Source organism: Macaca thibetana, chromosome 9 (assembly GCF_024542745.1).
Source record: "Macaca thibetana thibetana isolate TM-01 chromosome 9, ASM2454274v1, whole genome shotgun sequence".
Taxonomy (NCBI): domain Eukaryota; kingdom Metazoa; phylum Chordata; class Mammalia; order Primates; family Cercopithecidae; genus Macaca; species Macaca thibetana.
Window position 1 is genome coordinate 42152713 of NC_065586.1, and position 16927 is coordinate 42169639.

General features: G+C 41.3%; 1 protein-coding gene across 1 annotated transcript in view; it reads right to left on the minus strand.

Annotated features, from left to right (window-relative positions):
* Nucleotides 1-16373, minus strand: part of BMS1 (BMS1 ribosome biogenesis factor) — a 35987-nt gene extending 19614 nt beyond the window's left edge. The window contains 15 exon segments of the mRNA XM_050803117.1: nt 68-447; nt 449-825; nt 2821-2959; nt 3671-3696; nt 3699-3731; nt 3734-3856; nt 4200-4321; nt 5049-5191; nt 6080-6268; nt 7873-7952; nt 9492-9578; nt 9581-9664; nt 9947-9959; nt 10581-10742; nt 16254-16373. Coding sequence (XP_050659074.1) covers nt 68-447; nt 449-825; nt 2821-2959; nt 3671-3696; nt 3699-3731; nt 3734-3856; nt 4200-4321; nt 5049-5191; nt 6080-6268; nt 7873-7952; nt 9492-9578; nt 9581-9664; nt 9947-9959; nt 10581-10742; nt 16254-16373 — 2078 coding nt within the window.
* Nucleotides 16374-16927: the final 554 nt, after the last annotated feature.

Consider the following 16927-nt stretch of genomic DNA (forward strand, 5'->3'; position numbering starts at 1 on the left):
TTTCACTGGGTATCACTTCGAGAGCCAAGTTCATAGCAGCAACCAACTAAATTTAAGCTTATCTGAGGTTTCTTTGGAATCATTATTTTCTGCCTTGTAATCTTCTTCCTCTTTGAGTAAATCTTCTATATCACTGGTCTCATCAATTAAGTTCCTTGGCCCCAGTTTCTGACCACTGTTCACTTGAGAAGGCTTTGAAAACTTTTTTCTAATAGCCTCGTCATTTTCTGAGTCCTCTTCCTCTGCACTGAACGAGGAGCTTTCTTTAGATTTATCTTCCAATGCAAACGCCCCTTCAGCTGTGTAATGCCCAGAATCGGAAGTCATGAGGGCTGCTTTCTTCATCGGCAAAGACTTCTCCAGATTCACATGGTCACTCTGGCGATTAGCTGGCAACAGCCCTGCTTTACTACCTTCTCCAACAGCCTTTGATCCTGAAATGCCCCCCCTCTCCTGCAGTGCAGTCCTCTTCTTCACTGCTTTCATCAGCTTCCTCTGCTTCCCCTTCTTCCGCTGAGCTCCTCTCAAGGTCATCGTCACTGTCAGCAAATGCTGGCAAATCCATTTCACTGTCTTCTTCCAACTCTTCAAGTTTCCATCGTTTGACGCCCTTACCAGCCATATACTGATCAGTCATCTCAGCATTTTCCTCCTCTTCTGCTTCCTCATCACTAGAGCCATTTTCCAACCCATCATCTTCAGATATTTCATCATCTTCTTCATTATCACTATCTCCAGATTCATCTTCATCTCCAAAAACGGCTTTCCGACGCATTCGCCCAGTTTTTAAGTCCGTTTGTTTTCCCTCCTTTGACATCAACAGCCTATGTTGCCAAGGAAATGCAAAATAATTTAACTTGTACATTAATCAGTTAATCTAGAAATGGCAATGTAGTCAACGAAAATATAAAGAAATAGAAAATGTCAAGGAATTGTTTACGATGACATAGCACAGGGAAAAAATGATCTGATAAAAATTGGAACACTTTAATAAACAAACTCAGGCATGGTTCCCTAACACCATACTTCAAAAGAACTTATAGGGAGAATAAAGAAATAAGCCTTTAAAAAAAAAATCTAATTTTAGAAAAAAATTGCTTAACAAGGAAGTTAGTGTTTTGTAGATCTTTTGGAAAGCTGATTTATTTCTAAGCTAAAAACACATGATCCTTAAGAGAAATGGCCGAGTCCAGGCCCAAGGCAGGAAAAGGGCAAAATGAGCCTGGATCCTCTTGTTTTGTCAGAAAGTAAGAAATGCTCAAAGACTAACAGAGACAGTTGAAAGGACACAGGAGACAGGCTGAAGGCTCCCGTGGCCAAATCTGGGACAGCATAGACATCAGGAAGAATAATGATAGTGATGGAAGATAAACCATGGAACAAAATGGAAGTACATTAGTCAGCAGTGATACCAACATAAAGGGGAGAAGTGAAAGCTCTTTGTTAAAAATGCCGGCTAAAAAATGTAGGAGGAATGACAGAGGAAGAACATCCATTTTAAGTCACCAGTGCCATAACTGACAGACAAGAATCATCAGGAGGCTAAAATCACTGGATGAAAGAAAACTGTATAAAGCTAATTAACATAGCAAGATATGTAAAATTATGAAAACACAAATTAGAAAAAAACTAAAAATCATACCATAAGAGATGGATAAGTTAGAATACAGCAATAATAAGCCAGGTATAGTGGCAGGATACAGAAATAATAGGCCAGGCATAGTGGCTCACATCTGTAATCCCAGGACTTTGGGAGGCCAAGGTGGGAGGATTGCTTGAGCCCAGGAGTTCAAGACCAGCCTGGGCAACATAGTGAGACCTCGTCTCTAGAAAAAAAGTAAAAAATTAGCCGTGTGTGCTGGCACACTCCTATAGACCCAGCTACTTGTGGAGCTGGAGTGGGAGGATCGCTTGAGCCTGAGAGTTCAAGGCTGCAGTGAGCCAAGATCACGCCACTGCACTCCAGCCTGGGAGACAAAGTGAGACTTTGTCTCAAAAAAAAAAAGAATACCCCAATAATAACAACATGATGACTACATGAAGACTGTATAGAAAAAGGAAGTGCTCAGAATATAGAAATAAAATTATGTATTTTAACTATAACTGTATTAGAAGAGAGTATTCTTGTAGACAAGGATGACTAAAAGGATATGGAAAAATGAAAGTAGATAACAACACTCATTATAAAAGAGTGATCTTTCGGCGAACACTTCGTATCCGTCAGGCATCGTGCTAGGTAGCTTATGCACACTGTAACAAATTACATACTAGGTAATCTCAAAATTTTCAGATAAATTTTACTGGGAATCATCAATCAATCCAACAAAACCAATGTTTTGCAAACATCCACTATGTATAAAGGTATATAAATTCCCAACCCAGACTGAGAAATAATTCACATAAGCCACACATCCATGGAAACCTACCCATGGGAGATAATACAACATAAAACTTTCAGAGACAAGGCATGTGGCTTCTGGACAGCCACAAACTCCCTGACTGTTCTAGTGTTTTTGCCACCAAAAGAAAGCGGAGTGCCCTTAGGTCTCTTAAAAAAAAAAACAAAAAGTAACCTATGGAAGATGGTGTGGTATTCGAAGAATATTTGGGGTCTGTTGAAAAATGCATCCTGTATTTTATTTCAAGAAAATACTCCCTCGTAATGTCAGGTAAGTGAAAAGCCCTCAGAGACACATACACACACACCCACAAAACCAAAACAACCTAGAATGAATTCCACCAAAATGTGTTATGATAGCAGAATTACACATCTTCTATAATGTATCTTTTTATTAAAAATAGAAAAAAAGCAGACTTCTCCTTGATTATCTATATCCTCTGACCCAAGTGGCTTGGAACCAGCAAACAGCGTCACCCGACTTGAAGCCATCTTGGCATCAATGGTGGAGATGGTGGAGATGAGACTCTGGACCAGCTCATGGATGGGCCCCACCTCGTCCTGTCAAGGCCACCAAGAAAAGGCACGTGAGGAAAGCACAAAGATCCTGGAGAGACACTGGTTTCACTCAGTTTCTCAAAATTATCTTAGACACATTTCCTGAGAACCTTTCTTAATGCCTCAAAAAGCAGAGAAGAAAATCCTTAGAGCAAAGCTTGAAATAGATCCCCATCTCCATTAAACTTTTCCAAAGCTCAATGAGTATATAACCTGATAACCAAAACACCTAGCTAGAAAAATCTCAGTTCCAGTGCTACAACAGTGCTAGCTTTTCTAACATCTTTATATGACCCTGATTTTAACTCAATAAAATTCAACTACAGAACTAAGAAATCAACATTTAAAATCCACTTTAAAATACAGAATGAGGAGACCATTGTGAATGAGAACGGACCAATGAGAGCTGGCGAGCACACTGATTTTGTAGAAACGGGGATGGGCTGTGCAGGCGTCACATGGCAGCAGAGCCCGCACTGGGGCCATGGATCAAGGAGGCCTGGAGGACAGGACTCTTCTGTTTGGTAAAATGAAAAAAAAAAAAAGGTATTATTTTTATCCTATATATTTACAATATGCATTTGGGCCTTTATTATAAGTACAAGAGAAAAATCTTCAATAAGTAAAAGTTGAGTATCTTACTTTTTGTGATTAAAAAACAGATTCAGAAAGAGTAATGAGAGTTCAGAACAATGACTCCCGTCTCACTGAAGCCTGAAAACCGTGGCTGCCACCAAGGCAACATAGACAGCGTCTTTGTCATACAGCACACCCCAATCCCAGAAAGAGGCACATAAACCAGCTTCTCCTTCTCATTTAAACAGCGCTTCTTTTGTTGTTCAGGAAGAGCAAAAGGGTCTGAGAGGAAACCGATGTCACTCATGGCAAAATCTTCTACCCCTGGAAGACAGGATCCAAAAAGCCAGCTTTAGCTGACAAGAAGTCAGAAGTATCCACTGTTGACTGGGGGGTTAAAAATGAGCCATAGTCCAAGGGCTTAACCCATGACACTAAAGAAGGGCATTGTGCCACACTGAAACAGTGGCCCTCTAGTTACAAGACAAGAGGTCAGAGAACAGGGGATTCGATAACACCTTTGCAGGCCTACACACAGCTGGGTTACTTTTAAAACCTCCAGCGAGGCCATCTTCCCTTGTTTGATCACTTTTCAGTTTTTCTGAGAAATAACGCCATCCCAAGAATCCTATGTGTAATTCTAGTATTTTCTACAACAAGAGAATACCTGGCATATGAATTTGGCTTTTATTTTTCAAGTGTGCTCCTCTTAAATAACCATAAAGTGACACCTGCCGGTCACATTTGATGTTTGTTTGGATATCCTCTGGGTTTGTCAAATCTTCCTTCCTAGAAAAATAAACTCAATCATACAGTAGAAATGAATGCCAAAAGTTTGTATACCTCCTTTCATGTGTCAGTGACTCATCACACTCTTGTCCACTAAGCACGTCATTTAGAAAACTAGAAAATGAAGAAATAATGAAGCACCGTTCACCATCCAGCAGAGGAAAAGGGGCAGGCACACAACTGTGTCTCTAGGCTGAAAGTGACATTCATTCCATAAGACACCAGACAGGGAGATGACGTCCACCTGGGGTCAGGGAGGAGTGAAGAACACATTCAGAAAATCCCTTTCTGGAAGAGGGTGAGCCTGTGCTCTGGGATTTTTGCTGTGGCTTGGATTCTGGCAGGTGGAGAAAGGATATCCCAGGCTGAGAAAACCACAGCACAAAGAAGAGCACAAAGGAAGGAAACCCAAGGCACACACGAGGACTCAAGCACCCGGGCATGAAGGCAGCATCACTGAAAACTGAGGATGAACGCAGGATGGGGCCACTTCCTGTAGCCTTAAATGCTTTCAAGTCCTCCCATTCTCCTAAACATCTCATAATTAATTTACTCCCAAAGGCACAGCATCTTTGAGCAATGATATAAGTAGACATTTTCCATCAACTACACTTCTACCCCCACTATTCAAATAGGCACAAAATAAATCCTACCACTCTTCTTTTTCCAGACTGTTTAGCTTTGAAATATATGGCCCAGGAAGAAAAAGTTTACAATCACTTTTTACCTGTCTGCCAGGATATAAGGGTGAGAAGTTTGCCATGTGAGAGGCCTAAACTTCACAACTGTAATAAAATGGCCCAGATTGCGGATTTCTTGGTTTTGATATTCTCCATGCAGCATTCCAGAAAGGGAGAACAGCTTGGCACCCTAAACATTAAAGGAAAATTAAAAATTAAATTCCAATTAAATTCTCATCAATACTGCAACAAAATAAAAGCTCTTCTTGTTTACAAGAAGCAACCCTAAGAAGGGAGATTTGCAGCTGCAGCAAAGCCACTGTTCTGAGGCTTCCAGAGCCTTGCTGGCTTCTTTCAGGACTTATTAGAACCCCACAGAGGCAGAATGCTCTGCAGCTGAGCAGGTTCATCTGTCTAAGTATGGTGAGAAGAGCGAGGTGAGGCATCTGAGCACAGAAATGTTTCTGTGGCTGATGGACCAAAGCAGCATGGAAAGGAAGGGGTAGTGCCTGGTCCTGCAACTGGCAGAAACTTCTGATGTACTCTATTAAGTCCCGACCCCAAAACAGCCAGACACTGCCTGGTGCAGCAGTGAGATACACCAAGAGACCCAGAATAAGCACCCTCTTGAGGGAAACCTTCCAGAGAATGTGAACACATACACAAAGGGAATTCAGGAGCCGAATCCAAATCCTAGAGAGACTTAGCAATGCCTCTTTAGTCTTTTTTTTTTTTTTTTGTGAGATGGAGTCTCACTCTGTCACCCATGCTGGAGTGCAGTGGCACGATCTCAGCTCACTGCACGTTCTCCCTCCCAGGTTCAAGCAATTCCATGTCTCAGCCTCCTGAGTAGCTGGGATTACAGGTGCATGCCACCACACCTGATTAATTTTTGCATTTTCAGTAGAGACAGGGTTTGGTCATTTTGCGCTGAGCTCAAAACTCCTGGCCTCAAGTGATCCACCTGCCTCTGCTTACCACAGTGCTGGGATTACAGGCATAAACCACTGCATCGGGCCTCTTCAGTCTGTTTTAGTAGGATTATACTTTAGTATCCAACAATTATTTCTCTTCCTACAGGGTAAACTTCTATCCAGAACCTGTGTTTTAATTGCTTCTTCGTCTTGTTCAGTTGTTTATTAAGCTTGAAGGAGTCAAGGTGGGTGAGGACTCCCATAATTTTAGGAAAACCATATACTTGACAGATGTTTAGAAACTCAGACATTTCCATTTCAAACCCAAAGCTGCCATCTGTAAGCATCAGTACCTACAAACAGAATACATCATTTCTCAAAGAAACTACCAAAACAGACCACTTACACTAGGGGTTGGCAACTGGCCACAGGCCAAATCCAGTCCATCACCTGTGTTTGTAACTAAAGTTTTATTGGAACCAGCCACATTAATTCATTTACATATTGTCTGTGGCTGCCTGTGCACTACAACTGCAGAGCTAAGTAGCTGCAAGAGATATGATCCACAAAGCTGAAAATATTTACTATCTGGTCCTTGACAGAAAAGTCGCACTCCAGACTAAATCAAATGACTACACAGGCATCACCCAGACAGAGAAACCACCACCCTCTTACTTGCTCTAAAAGGCAACCATAAGACAATGTCCACTAGGATATAAACTTCCATTTTAAGAATTTTAATGCATGAGAAGTAACTCAGAAAAGGCTGGGTCTAACCTGGCCCTTACCTAAGAAATCCTAATTTAAAGAAATGAAGTTTTCTGTAATGTACTTTTAAGCCAGATAACAGGTCTTTGACACCCAAAGAATGGGAGGCAAGTGATAATCAATGAAATATATTAAATATGTACAGAAAACCAACTTCTTGTTTCAATATCCTCATAGAAAAAAAAAACAGTCTTTTTGTTTTGAGAAGCATGCAGTGGAAACCTCTATCTTGCATGTTAACTTGTATAACTCAATTGCTCAGAAGTATTTTTTAAATAGGTACCAGTTTAAAATTAAGTCAAAAAACCGTAAGATTATAATGAATGGTAGTCTATAAGAAAATATAAACAGATAAGACCAATTTTTAAAATTTAAGACACTTCAAAGATGCAAAATAATTTCAGAATTGATTCCTGGAAACTTGTAATTTTAATATTAAATACACTTTTGTTCTTATCTTTCCATAGATAAACTAAAAATAACAAAATATGGAAACAGAAATGCCCATCTTTGATTAAACTAAGTAGTTAATAGAATATCAGAAATAGTGAACATTATCATTTCCATAAATGCAAGAGCGTGTACATTTTCCGTACACTGAGTACTGTATTTTCTATTGATAAATTCTGACCACTTCTTCAGGCAATTCATGTACTCTAGCATTATCATTAAGGATGAAGGTTCTGGAACCATCGAGAAGAAAGGTCCCATCTTCACACAAGTTACTTAACTGCTGGGAGCCTCTATTTCATCTTTTGTAAGCTACAGATAATGCCTACTCACCTGAAGGGTGTATCAAGGGTCTATGTAAGCCAAGTTTGTAGAAAGCAGTCAGCACGGTGACAGGAAGGGTCCAAGAAGAAATGACAATTACTATGATATATTTTTACATATCTATGTACACATATTAATGAGCTCTTATTAGCTGTGTTCATTAAAGGTTTTCTCCATCCTGTGATGTGCTCTAAGATTTTGGAATACATGTCATTGTGCACATTCATGTTTATTATTAATATAATAACATTTATTACTATTATTATCATCAATTCAATCACATCTGCTGTATCCCTGATGATGATCATGTTTCCTTTAATAATCATAAAACTCTCTTCCCTTCATCACAGGGTAAATAACCTATCACAGTGCTGTAAGTCTCCATCAGCACCCCAGGATGCCCCTGCTGACTTACCAGATCTGCTGCTTTAGCCAGATCAACTATCACGTTAATGTCACACCCACATTCAATAATGGTGAGTCTGCACTTTTTACCTGTAAGTGAAAAGATGAAAACTTTACTTTAAAAAGACCCTGAAAAAACTGTAACCATCAATGCTAATTTTCATTTTTGTAATTGCATCCAGTAAAACACCATATATGTTTATAGGAGTGTACCAGAAGTTCATTTTTATAAGCAAAAACTGGTAAAATAAAATAAATTCCATCCTGTTTTCCTTGCTGTGTTCTAAATTTAAATAATATCAAAAGTCTACCCAGATGAATAAAAGCGCTCAAACAGGGAAAATTCTGACTTGATAGGCTCCATGATAACCATGATCTTGCTGTTCAGCTGCGGGCCAATGTCTTCACCTCTATCAAAACTTCCCGTATTCCCACTATAGCTACAAATATCCTCAAACATAATGTAACAGAATATTCATAACGATAATCATTTCTAAATTAAGGTTATAAGAAAATGGTCAAGAAAATATGGGCTGGGCGCAGTGGGAGGCCAAGGCAGGCAGATTCCTTGAGCCCAGGAGTTTTGAAACCAGCCTGAGCCACATGGGGAAACCCCATCTCCCCAAAAAAAACGAAAACAAAAAGGAGGACGGGCGCAGTGCAGCAGGTCATGCCTGTAATCCCAGCAGTTTGGGAGGCCAAGGCAGGTGGATCACTTGAAGTCAGGAGTTCGGGACCAGCCTAGCCAACATGGTGAAACCTCATCTCTACTAAAAGTACAAACATCAGCCAGGCGTGGTGGTGCATGCCTGTAATGCCAGCTACTCAGGAGGCTGAGGCAGGAGAATTGCTTGAAGCCAGGAGACAGAGGTTGCAGTGAGCTGACATCGTGCCACTGCACTCCAGCCTGGGCAACAGAGCAAGATTCTGTCTCAAAAAAAAGGAGAGGGGTGAAGAAAAATTAGTCAGATATGGTGGCATACACTACTCAGGAGGCTAAGGTAGGAGGATTGCCTGAGCCTGGGAGGTTGAGGCTGCAGTGAGCTGTAATCACACCACTGCACTCCGGTCTGTGCCACAGTGTAAGACTGTCTCAAAAAAAAGGAAAATAAAATATGGATGCTCCAAAGATAAAGAAAAACCTCAATCTAACTATATTACTGCAATAACAAGAGACTTCAGAGTGTGCATTGCCATTCTACCACTGGAAGTTTATTTCATCTTCCTTCAAACTTGGAAAGGTCACCATCTCCCAAAGCAGACAATTCTTACAGGAAAAAGAGAAAAAGCGCATTTCCACCAGCATGTGGCTTCATAAGGGCAAGCATGTGCACCTGGCACATAGGAGGTACGTGCTCTCTGTTAAATGATGTGTTCACAGTGACAAGGCCTGCTAGGCCCTTCCAAGGAACATGCTTGGTAAAGCCATACAGCAGTCAGGATAAGATATGTATCATATCCTTATCTCTGGGAACTTACCCTTTTCTGAAGCTATAGCCAACAGTAAAAGTATAAGAGAGGTAACATAATATAACAATATTTAACATGCTCCACTCAAGTAAACAACAAACACACGCATGTCCCTCAGATGACAACAGCCACGCCAACTCTGTGTCTGGCATCTTTTACCTGACACGATCGTCACAAGGCCTCTGATCTCGGTCAACTTCTACCAGGTGAAGTTCGGAATGAGGCATTATATCAAAGTGCTCTTTCTAACTTTGGAGGCCCCGTCACCACTGCCACTATTGATGGGGGCTCTAGTGGAGTTCTATCAACCACTGGAATATGATGTTTTTTGTCTTCAAATCCTGAGTCCTATTCATTTAAAAAAAAAAAAAAAAAGTAAACTCACTTTCAAAATAGAGTAAAAGGTATCAACCTTGTAAGTAGACTTTTTTTTAGTATACTTATAGATATGAGTACTTTAGTGTATTTTGTAGAGAGTACAACAGACAATATATAAATATAATTAGCTTGTCAGTTATTAACTTGTTAATTTCTGGCCCCTATCCAAACAATTACTGTTTAATAAAGATGTAACAAGATGACTTCAATAGTATAGAGAGTTGAAAATTAAACACTTCTTAAATCTGACTGTTTTATGAGTGATTTTAATAATTTTTAAAAAATCAAAAAGTAAATACCAAAGCAGTGCATCATAACAGACAAGAGCAGAGGCTCTGGAGTTAAATTTGGCTCTCCTACTTACTGGTTATATGATTGGAGGGAACTCGTTTTCTTGACCTCAGTTTTCTTATCCATAAAATGAGGACAAGAATGATTCCTACTCCGGTGAGGCTGCTGGAAGGATTTAGTTGAATAACGTTTAAAGTACACTGCTAAGAATATCACAAGACTCACTAAATAAAGCTATGTTAGTATTAAATATTGTAATTTTTGTATTTTATATTACAACTACATAAAACATATCCAAGGGGGAAAGCACACTTATCACCATAGAAACAGTTTAAAGTTTAGGAACAAACAAATTCTGTAAATTCTTTTATCCTGGGCAAGAAACACCAAGCAGTGTGCAGATGCTGGAGGCAAGGCAGCTTCTATGGGAAAGGCTTCTCACATTTTAGTAAAAGTCACATACCATGCATCTCCTTGTCCTTTGGAGCTGGACTAGACTTATGAATACAAATGTCACCTGTGAAAGGCTCCTACTATTTAAAAAGAATCAATGGAAGAAGCACCAGACTGCAGCTAAACACACCTGTGAAAGGATTGAGCCATCTGCACAGTGGACTGAACTGCAACAGCTTTGGGATTTCTCTTCGCAGCATCTTCTTCATCCCCTACCTGGAGATCCTGCAGATGCCACTTCTTTTTCTTTTCAGCTTTGGACCCACTATTTTTCTTTCTGTGTTTCTTCTAGTCTCCATAGTTGCCATTTGCCAATAACAAGTAACTAACCTACAAGGAAGAAGGTTGGGATAAGGAGGTGGGAGAAGCATTTACAATCCAGGCAATACCCAGAAAAAAAAACAATAAATCTCATTTATTTCTTTATGAAGAGATGATGTATTTGTTCACCGAACAAGGGTAGAAACTGATTAATCATCCCCAATTTCTTTTCTCTCTGTTATGCTATAAATTAGATGACTGACTTCTGCTAAATTTACATTTCATAGTTAAGTTACTTTTTATTCATCTTAAGTGTCAACATCAACAGCATGAATTTTTGCAAGGATGGAAATATTATATATCTGCACTTTTTGGTCATTTAGCCATTAGCCTCATGTGGTTACTTAAAATGTACTTAAGGAAACTGAAGAAAGTGAATTTTTAATTAATTTCATTCTAACTCTAAATAGTCACATGTGGCTACCATACTGGATGACTCAGACCTAGATAACAACTGGACTAATGAAGTGGTTTCCTAACTTAATCTACATTTTAATAAAAAATTATAAACATTTTTATAAACCTCCAATATGATTGAAGTATTACTTTTAGTACCTGTTGACTCTGTAAAACTCCTAAATGACAACTCATCTACATACATTTGAAAAATAGCAATATCTGTATGTGTGAGATATGACTGTTTCTAGATGATGCCTGGAGACCCCATGGACTTACAGAGACCCTTTCAGTGATTTCTGAGGTACCTGGGAATCTGTGGCCAATGAATTGGTAATCACTGAATTAGTGAGCTTTTTTAGGAAATCAGGCTCCATAAAATCTGCATAAAATCAACCGTCCTGGCTGCTTTTATGGGCTGGCATTGAGTATCTGCAGCTTTTCCAGGTGCATGCTACAAGCTGTATGTGGATCTATCATTCTGGGGTCTGGAGGATGGTGGCCCTCTTCTCATAGCTCCACTAGGCAGTATGCCAGTGGGGACTCTGTGTGGGGGCTTCCACCCCAAATTTCCCTTCCACACTGCCCTAGCAGAGATTCTCCATGAGGGCCGCACCCCTGCAGCAAACTTCTGCCTAGACAACCAGCTCTTTCCATACATCCTCTGAAATCTAGGCAGAGGTTCCCAAACCTCAATTCTTGGCTTCTGTGCACCCACAGGCTCAACACCACATGGAAGCTGCCAAGACTTTGGGCTTGCACCCTCTGAAGCCATGGCCCGAGCTATACCTTGGCCCTCTTTAGCCACAACTGGAGCAGCTGGGATATAGGGCATTGAGCCCATAAGCTGCACATAGCAGTGGGGGCCTGAACCTGGCACAGGAAAGCATTTTCCCTCCTAGGCCTCCATGCTTGTGATGGGAGGGTCTGCTATGAAAGTCTCTGATGTACTCTGGAAACATTTTCCCTATTGTCTTGGTGATTGACATTCAGCACCTCATTGCTTGTGCAAGTTTCTCCAGCAGGCCTGAATTTCTCCCCAGAAAATGTTTTTTTTTTTTTTTCAATTGCATCATCAGGCTGCACATTTGCCAAACTTTTATGCTCTGCTTTCTCTTGAATGCTTTGCTGCTTAGAAATTTCTTCTACCAGATACTCTAAATTATCTCTTTCAAGTTCAAAGTTTCACAGATCTCTAGGGCAGGGGCAAACTGCCATTGGTCCCTTTGCTAAAGCATAACAAGAGTCACTTTTGCTTCAGTTTCCAAGAATTTCCTCATCTCCATCTGAGACCACCTCAGCCTGGACTTTATTGTCCATATCACTATCAGCCTTTTGGTCAAAGCCATGTAACAAGTCTCCAGAAAGTTTCAAACTTTCCCACATTGTCCTGTCTTCTGAAGGTCAACTTCTGCGGGATTTCAGGAGCCAGAGGAGATACACTGGACTATCTGAATTCTTGAGTTTTTCAATCTGTTTATATGATTAGACTACTCAACCTCTGGTAGAGATATCTCTCTGTCTTGCCTTCCTTACTGAGCCCACCTGCAAGACAGAGAAGGAAAGGGACCAGTGCAGCTACAGTGGAGGAGCCTTTGCTTAGGCTGATTGAGAAAGTCACTGCCAGAGTGAGCATTCGCTGGATGGCAGAGGCTGGCTGCTTCTTGTAGTGTGCCTCACCTCTGTACAACATGTCTACTGATGAGAAAAGACACATCCAGCCAAACACAGAGGAGCTGGGAAGGCTCATCTCTGCTTTCTCCTCACATCTGTCTTAGTTTGACTCTTCATTTTGAAGCCAATAGAAGTTCAGTCAACCTTGGCCAAGAGGGAGTTTTATTTTCACAGGTGGTAGCTCATTCATAATAACCTTGAAACACGAGTAAAAACAAAAACAAGGGTCAAAACAGGTCTGGTCCTCATGGACACTGAAGGTGGAGAGTGGTTCTAGATTCAAAGCAGCTCTAGGACCTAGTATGTAGTATCTGAGTTGGACCATCCTTCTGCTGCTCTCCCATTCATTTAGCCCCATTCTTCATGGCTACAACTATATGTCCTTTAACCAAATGACAATCTTTGTAGCCTCAATTTCTATCCTCCCATTACTTAGAATCCATAGTGGTTGTGACTATTTCTGGTGGTACATCTCAGTGTCTCATTTAATTAAGAAATAATAAAAATCATATGAAATGCCGAAAATTTCACTCTGCATTTTACCTCAAGTCAGTAGCAACATTCAAATTGGAATTTTAAAATCCTCAGGAAAGTAAGCTGTGTAATTTCTTTGAAAGATCTTAGCAGAAAACATCGTGCCCTGCTGTCACCTAGAGCAGAAGCTGAGGCTCCTTCAAGATGCTCTGTGGGCCCTGTGGCTTGGGGGTGAGAGCTTTGGTGGTCTGAGCAGCACATTCAGAGAATGTTTATCCAAAGCAGGTTAGCAGAGTTGCATTCCAGACTGCAGACCTTAGCTTAGTATTGAGGTACTAGAGGCCAATGCGGTTGCTGAGACCAGCTCGGTTGGGTAAACCCTAACCCAGTGGCGTTAGAGGAATTAAAGACACACACAGAGAAATATAGAAGTGTGAAGTGGGAAATCAGGGGTCTCACAGCCTTCAGAGCTGAGAGCCCCGAACAGAGATTTACCCACATATTTATTAACAGCCAACCAGTCATTAGCATTGTTTCTATAGATATTAAATTAAAGTATCCCTTATGGGAAATGAAGGGATGGGCTGCATTAAAGAAATAGGTTGGGCTAGTTAACTGCAGCAGGAACATACCCTTAAGGCATAAATCGCTCATGCTGTTTTTTGTGGCTTAAGAATGCCTTTAAGTGGTTTTCCACCCTGGGTGGGCCAGGTGTTCCTTGCCCTCATTCCCGTAAACCCACAACCTTCCAGCTTGGGCATTAGGGCCATTATGAACATGTCACAGTGCTGCAGAGATTTTGTTTATGGCCAGTTTGGGGCCAGTTTATGGCCAGATTTTGGGGGGCTTGCTCTCAATAGCCATCATGAAAGAAACACTCTATTAAGGGGACTAAAGAGGGAAGAAGGTTCATTGAACTTTGATGTATAAGAGGGGTGGTGCCAGCTCCCTGGAATGTCCTTCCTAACTGGGCTAATCCTGTGAACTCCCCATCCCTGATATGCCAGCATGCAGCCTCAGAACACCACACAGTTAATCCTAGATTTACAGTTCATACCATGTCAGGGAGCTACCCACCTCCCTTGAACCCCTACCATGTCTCAGATGATCTCAGATTGCTTCTGTAACATGGTTGTGCTAAAATAGATAATCTCTAAAATCTGTGTTATTCGTAGATCAGTAATTCATCCATAATATTATCTAAACTAGGCACAGTGGCTTGCACCTGTCATCCCAGCTACTCGGGAGGCTGAGGCAGGAGAATGGCGTAAACCTGGGAGGTGGAACTTGCAGTGAGCTGAGATCCAGCCACTGCACTCCAGCCCCGGCGACAGAGCAAGACTCCGTCTCAAAAAAAAAATATTGTCTGAGGGATGGGTAAAAGTAAAATAAATTAAGTTTAACTGTCATTTAAGTTTGAGAGAATGTCAACAACAGATTTGTTCCTATTAAAAATATTTTGGGCCGGGCGTGTTGGCTCAAATCCCAGCACTTTGGGAGGCCGAGGCGGGCGGATCACAAGGTCAGGAGATCGAGACCACAGTGTCTCTACTAAAAATACAAAAAATTGCCTGTAGTCCCAGCTACTCAGGGGCTGAGGCAGGAGAATGGCGGGAACCCAGGAGGCGGAGCTTGCAGTGAGCCGAGATCACGCCACTGCACTCCAGCCTGGGCAACAGCGTGAGACTCCGTCTCAAAAAAAAAAAAAAATATTTTGACCAGCCATGGTGATGTGTGCCTGTAGTCGCAGCTACACAGGGGGCTGAGGGAGGAGGACTGCTTGAACCCGGGAGGTTGAGGCTGCATTGAGCCATGATTGTGCCACTGAACTCCAGCCTGGGCACTGTTGAAAAAAAAAATTGCCATAGCGTTTGGAAATAGCAGGGGCTTTGGATGTGAGCAGGCTTGGCCAAATCCAAGCTCTGTATTTCCTGGCTGTGTAACTTAACTTTTTTGATACTCTCTAAGCCTCAGTTTCCACTTCTGTGGAAGAAGGGGTAGGTGCAACCTGACATTCATGATTATGGTGGAGAGTGATAGAAATACTGAATTTAGGTCACCAGCTTTCTACTAAACATTAGTAAACTCTTCAAGAAGTCATGTTGATAAGGATTTGGACCAAAGAATTATTGTACAATTTAAAAAGTATTGTTCAAGAGAATATTAATAAAATTGCTGTTATGTTTTATTTACAAACTGATTGTATGTAAACACAATAAAATGTTTTATAACTATGCAGATGTTGATAACCCTGTCTACTGAATACACTATACTTAGCAATATGACAATGATCATAATATTACAGTAGACTTTGAGGATCACGTAGATAACATTGATATCACTTTTCAAATAGTTACATGCTTTAATACTCACAATATGAGCATTTAGGTCCTATCATTGTCTTCATTTTACAGAGGGTGAAGTTGACACAGGTTAACTTTCCAAAGATTACCCAGCTCTCAGGAGGTAAAACTAGTGTTGAACTCAGGTCTTTCTGATGTGTGCACCAACTTGCTGGTCCACTCTGCTATTCTCTCCAGTCTTCTCCTCAGGCAGTTAAATGACTTGATCTTGTGCTCCCCTAGAAACTCCATGTTCCCTATATCTCTTTCTTGTAGGTTAAGACCAGTGGGTGTTGCTGCTGTGGAAAGAGATGCCCATGCAAGTGAGAAATGGGACAACTGTCCAGGAATTCACCAAGGTTGGGTCGCCTGCTGTCCAGCACCAGGGGAAGGTCCTCTGGTCCTTCAGCATTTTCTTCTTCTTTGAGTGTTGCTTCAGAAGTGCTGTTATTCCAAAGTTGCTGGTCATCTTTCTTTTAGTCAGGCAAACAATTTCCTTTGCTGCCTGTTCCATACAAGCCTTGGTTTTTGTGTTTCTGGGAGCAACAGGCTTCCACTTCATAGCTGTGATGTCTCTGGATCAGTGCCTGACCCCACCATCATGAGCCTGAGGACTTGCTTCCTCCTGCTCACTGACTGCTTTGTCATGGATTTCACTCTCATCACTGGTCTTGTGGTGAAGGTTTCCCAGTTGTCTTTCTGTGGACCCCATGTCATCCCTCACTTCTTCTGTGACCTTGGCCCTCTGATCCAACTCTCCTGTTCTGACACCAGATCTATTGAGATGATGGCCTTTGGCTTCATTTTGTTCATTCTTTTTACTCCCTCATTATAACCACCACTGCATATGGTAACATAGTAGACATAATTGTATGGCTCCCATCAGCCAAGGAGTGGCAGAAAGCTTTCTCCACCTGCTCCTCTCACCTCATTGTCCTCTCTCTAGTGTATGGCAGCTATGTCTTCATATATGTGAAGCTAAAGCAAATGGACAGGTTGGACTCCATCAGAGAGGCTGCTCTTGTGAACTTGTGAACACACTGTGTGGAACAAGCACGTGACCCCTAAGGGAGACTATGTGCAGAATGCTGAACCTGCTCATCTCCACTGTGTGGAACAAGCACGTCCACCAGGACCTAAGGGAGACTATGTGCAGAATGCACTATTCACAATAGCAAAGGATACCATGATCTTTTAAAAAGTGCGTTGCATGGCCTTGGAACAGAAGGCTTTAGAGAACCATATGTCCCCAGTCCAGTGGTGTGC